The sequence below is a fragment of the Phasianus colchicus genome, chromosome Z (genome assembly GCF_987193195.1).
Source record: "Phasianus colchicus chromosome Z, bPhaCol1.hap1.1, whole genome shotgun sequence".
Taxonomy (NCBI): domain Eukaryota; kingdom Metazoa; phylum Chordata; class Aves; order Galliformes; family Phasianidae; genus Phasianus; species Phasianus colchicus.
The window spans coordinates 91,242,152-91,247,420 of record NC_143476.1 but is presented as its reverse complement, the minus strand read 5'-3'; the positions used below and the strand labels follow the sequence as shown (position 1 = coordinate 91,247,420).

Here is a 5,269-nt window from a genome sequence, read left to right as displayed (position 1 = left end):
CCGCTGCTGCCCCGCGCACCGTCTCGGCTCGCTCCGCGCCGCCTCCTGCCCGCGCTCCCGTCCCGTTCCCCGTCGTCCGAAGGAGCGTCAGGCACCTGCGGGGGCAGGCGGGGTCCTCGCGTCAGGACCCCTGATCCGCGATGCATGCTGGGAACTGTAGTCCTCGGCTTTCGCGCCACGCTGGGCGCGAGTGGGGCGGGGTGAAAAAAAGAACTACAAGTCCCGAGGAGCCGGGCGCTCCGGCGGTGGGAGCGGTAGTGCTGCGGGGCCGCGACGAGCGCTCTGAGCCGGGGATCGGCGCTTGTCCGCGGGCCGCCATGGATCTCTTCGGGGATCTGCGGCGCATGAACAAGCGGCAGGTAGCGGCCGGGCCGGGGCGGGGGGTCGGAGGCGGCTGTCCCCGGGCTGACGGCATCTCGGGGCGTTGGAGTGCCGCCGGGTCCCAGAGCGGCCGGTGCGTGAGCGCTGCTGGCGTACGGCTGCGGCCGGAACGGCGCTGCGGCTCGTTGTTGTGGGCCGGAGATCCGCCTCTTGCTTAATGTGACGCCGTCACTTGTGAAAACGTGCTGAAAATATTCTCTCGTCCCGTGTAGCTGTATTACCAGGTCCTAAATTTTGCGATGATCGTCTCCTCTGCCCTTATGATATGGAAAGGGCTCATCGTCATCACTGGCAGCGAGAGCCCCATCGTTGTGGTGCTCAGGTGAGTGACGGCGCTGCCCTGCTGAAGGCCTCGGGCTCCTTCCCTGCTCCGCAGGCAGCTGTGCGGGTCTGAATTGCACCCACACGGAGCAGAGCTCCATCCGTGCTTAGAATGCAGGCTGTCAGTGATGTGTGTGGAGCCACAGTTGTGTGAGACCTCGGTCTGTTTCCTTAAGGAACAGAGCGGCTACCCAAGATCACTCATGTTGCCCAAGGAGGCTGTGGATGCCCCATCCCTGCAGGCATTCAAGGCCAGGCTGGATGTGGCTCTGGGCAGCCTGGTCTGCTGGTTGGCGACCCTGCACACAGCAGGGGGTTGAAACTGGATGAGCATTGTGCTCCTTTTCAACCCAGGACATTCTGTGATTCTGTGCCTGAGAAATTGCGTTTTCTAAAGGCATTGAACAGTGTTAGGTCTATTTGTTAATTTCTTTTTTATCACACGGACATTTATTTTAAAGCTATATTATGGTAACACTCCTTTTATTAGTTTCAGTGGAACATTGCTTCTCTCTCAGTGGTAATTTATGGTATGTCAAGACCCAGTCCTGCGGGCCTCTGAGTGCTGATCAAATGAAAGAAGTTAAATGCATGTTCATGGAAGGTTCAGCCTTAGAGAAACAGAATGGACATCCGTAAGGAATCATGCAGAAAGTAACAGCATTTTAATGGGAAAAGTCCATTAATCTGACTGGTGAAAGCTATTGCCAAAATAACAAAAAATGTCTGACTGGAAAAAAGGCATCAGTTTTCCTGATCATTACAGAATCACAGAATGGCTCGAGTTGGAAGGGACCTCAAGGATCATGAATCTCCAACCCCCTGCCACATGCAGGGCCACCAACCTCCACATTTCATACCAGCCCAGGCTGCCCAGGGCCCTGTCCAACCTGGCCTTGAACACCTCCAGGGATGGACGGGGCATCCACAGCCTCTTTGGGCAGCTGTTCCAGCACCTCACCACTCTCTGTAAAGAATTTCCCCCTGACATCCAATCTAAGCCTCCCCTCCCTCAGCTTCAAACCATTTCCCCTTGTCCTGCAGTTAATCTACCTTTTCAAAGAGTTGATTCCCCTCCTGATTGCAGGCTCTCTTTAGGTACTGAAAGGCTGCAATGAGCTCACCCTGCAGCCTTCTTTTCTTCAAGTAGAACAAGCCCTGCTCCCTCAGCCTGTCTTCATAGGGGAGGTGCTCCAGCCCTCATTATCATGATCATTATTAGCAGTCACTGATGTAAGAACAAGCCTTGCTCCTGTCACTTAAACTTTACCCAGAAAAGTATTTCGTATGCTTCTGTGAAACACTTCTTGGCTTTTGCCTGTCAGATTGTCTTAACCTGAATGGCTCATTTTGTTCCTTTGTTGGTACTGTATGGTACTGTCACTTTTCTGTAGAGCTTATTTATTACTTTCATTGAGGCAGTGAGAATGTCTTCTATGGGCTGGCCCAGGCTGGGGCTCACTGGGCTTTGGGTCGTGTGTTAGTTATCTGCATGGTATTCCTGAATGGGTGAAGCTATAGATTGTAGTTAGAATTGTGGGTTTATCTGTACGAATGAAATGCTTGTTGTTTTCATGGTTGTTCTCCTGCTTGCCATGGTGCTAACAAACTCTTTCCTTCTCTTTTTGTTTGTAGTGGCAGCATGGAGCCAGCTTTTCACAGGGGAGACCTCTTGTTCTTAACAAATTTCCACGATGACCCAATCAGAGCTGGTGAAATAGTTGTGTTTAAGGTTGAAGGCCGAGACATTCCGATCGTTCACAGAGTAATCAAAATTCATGAAAAGTAATGCAATTTGATGTTTTCCTTCTTTCTAAATACAGTTTCACTCACTATGACTTTCAGTTACTTTTCAGTTTGTAATATCTCATGAAAAAAAGCAATTGAGGGTTTGCTTTAATGTACAGCTGGTCTCTAGGATGTGATCTGTTCCCAGTTCTGGGGCATGCTTCCTGTGATCCTGCCTCCCATCCCTCAGCAGAATTGCTCAGGTTCAAAGTAGGTCAATATATGCCACAGGGAATTCTGTTGTCTTTACCCTTCTGGCAGAGGCCTCACATAATGAACAGTTCTTCCCAAGTGTAAGAGGCAGTTCTACTTTTGCACAGTGAAAAGGTAGCGTGCATATTGGAAGCAGTGGAGTATTTGCTCCTTAAGAGCTCTGAGCGAGTGTTGAACCAAAATCCTGCATGTATTATCCTCACATACGTAGTGCTAGAAAGGAAGCAAAACTTTACAGGTTTTCTACAGGTTTTAAATTATATCAAACAAAGTACAAAACACTATTTCCATTTGAAGTAGTAAGGAAAGCTTATTATTTGGGTATGTTTAGGATTTAAAATCTCTGTTCCTGCAAAAGGAATGAACCTTCTTAATGGCCAGAAGTTGGGATATCAGCACTACTGGGCCCATAGCACTGCATGCAGGGTTTCCCATGGAGTTGTTACAGAACAAAATGTTTTGTCCACTTGATGATATTTCAAGACTGATTACCTGTATTATTTTTTTATTTTCCCTTTTACAAATATCAAATACAACTGAGGTTTTGCTGTATTGTTTAACTGAAGAGTAAGTGGCCTGAAAGTGTGTTGCAGTGACAAAATATTAAGTTGTATGCAGATTTGCAACTATGCTAAAGTGTCTTTGTTTTTTATTAACACCAAAGGAGTACTAAGCTAAATTTCAATTTGAGATCTTCCATTAAAAAGATACTGTCTCTTAGGGAGAGGGGTTGGTTTTATGGTTGGGTGCTGTTTTTTGTTTTTTTAAATTAAAGTCTATGTTCTCTTGAAAATATAGAGAACAGTATGTTTGGGGGTTTGTTTTGTTTTGTTTTTCCCAGATCAGCAAATACTGTTTTAGTTTTAAAAAATTAAAATGAGTGCCTTTCATATTCATCATGTAATTACTGACATCAGGTGATGGTCTGGGAGCATTTTATACCACCTCTCCTGCTGAAATTTATTGTCTGTCAATAAAGGCTTTAATGTTAATGACTTAATGGTGCCTGTTAATAAGCAAGACTGGAAGTAAACGTTGTTATCTAATCTTGTAGTACTTCCGTCTTCATTGTGTGCTTTCAGGATGTTGATTGAAGTTTTTAAATTAAGTGGTTCAGTTTATCACCTCGTTGCCTTTTAGAGAAAATGGGAACATCAAATTTCTGACCAAAGGTGATAACAATGAAGTCGATGATAGAGGCTTGTACAAAGAAGGGCAGAACTGGTTAGAGAAGAAAGACGTTGTTGGAAGAGCAAGGGGGTAAGTAATGCTGTGTTCTTTTTAGCTGAAAAAGAGAACAAGTGATCAACTTAAATCGATTCTACTGGGTACAAAGTGGATAGCATGGTGTTTTTGAACTTCTTAAATAGACTGGTAATTAAGCTAATTTCCGTGGGAAAGTACTTTCTGCAGTCTATTCACTGTTGTGGAGTGGCAATTAATTTCTTGAAGAAGTAGCATGTAATAAAAATAGTTCACCAGTGAGTAACAATCAACCAACCTTTTCTTGTAACTTCTAGAAACTGCCAGGAAATGTTTTCCACATCCCACAGTAATTTTGTGCAAGGTTCCAGCTTTTGTCCACTTTCCTGCTTGCAAAGAGGATTTTCTCAAATTATCCATAGTTTTGTGTAAGAAATATGTGTTTGGAACATTCTTGCTTGGAGCCTTGTACCGTTAAGGCACATGTACTTTTAATGCCGTGAATAGTATTTAGCAAGATGAAGCATTTGTGTGATGGAAGGAGTGGGGTCTGTGAGAGTTTGCTCCTGAATTTGTGTTGTCAGATGCACGTCATCTGTAAAGCCCTTGTTGTCTGCTTGAGTGTTTGTTTTCTCTGAAATCCATTATCAGACATTTCTGAGGGTTAATTTTGCACTCATCTGTTCTGTCCATTACAGATTTTTGCCTTATGTTGGTATGGTAACTATAATAATGAATGACTATCCGAAATTTAAGGTATGTATACAGACAGTTTGAATCTAAAGCTATAAAATACCACGTAAGGTAATGAGGAAAGAGTCTGGCTTGTAAAAGTACTTGTTAACCAATTTGTTTCGTAATGTAAAATGAGCATTGTTTTCTTGTTAGCTTGTCTGCAGTCTGGCAGAACATGGTGCTTTTATTGATTTGAAAGCAATTTATAGCTACCTCATGAGTTAAAATGTATACAGTTGTAATGCTTATTTATAAAGAATATGGTCACAATAAAATATTGCTGTAATTCTACAGGAACTGTAACTGCTCATCTACAACGTGTAATGTTGTGGAGGGCACATTTTGAGCAGTTTATAATGTCAGAACTTGTCTGAAAAATTGTCATCAGTCTCCGTTTTGTATTTTCTTTTGCAGTATGCTCTTCTGGCAGTAATGGGAGCTTATGTACTTCTGAAACGGGAATCCTGAGGCACAAAAAAAAGTCAGCTTTCCAAGAACAACGTATAAAGCTAAATATATGGGGATAAAAAAAGCGTAATATATTTCAGATGTTTTAACTTCTGTCTACAGTTCCAAAGCTGTGCAAACTTTTGTCTTGTCTAAATAAAGGGTGTTATTGATGACTGAA

The 5,269-nt window shown here is 44.0% G+C and overlaps 1 protein-coding gene across 1 annotated transcript; it reads left to right on the top strand.

Annotated features, from left to right (window-relative positions):
* The first annotated feature begins 200 nt into the window (after positions 1-200).
* Positions 201-5,269, top strand: SEC11C (SEC11 homolog C, signal peptidase complex subunit). The gene is made up of 6 exons (XM_031609217.2): positions 201-359; positions 594-703; positions 2,338-2,487; positions 3,844-3,963; positions 4,605-4,662; positions 5,056-5,269. The coding sequence occupies exons 1-6, from the start codon at positions 318-320 to the stop codon at positions 5,107-5,109; spliced, it is 534 nt and encodes a 177-aa protein (XP_031465077.2). The 5' UTR covers positions 201-317; the 3' UTR covers positions 5,110-5,269.

What these genes read in the sequence shown, in the direction of transcription:
- SEC11C (XM_031609217.2), top strand. Translation starts at nt 318, where the DNA reads ATGGATCTCTTCGGGGATCTGCGGCGCATGAACAAGCGGCAG. An exon ending in CCCATCGTTGTGGTGCTCAG is followed by an intron (nt 704 to 2,337) that starts GTGAGTGACGGC and finishes TTTTGTTTGTAG; the next exon opens with TGGCAGCATGGAGCCAGCTT. An exon ending in GTTGTTGGAAGAGCAAGGGG is followed by an intron (nt 3,964 to 4,604) that starts GTAAGTAATGCT and finishes TGTCCATTACAG; the next exon opens with ATTTTTGCCTTATGTTGGTA.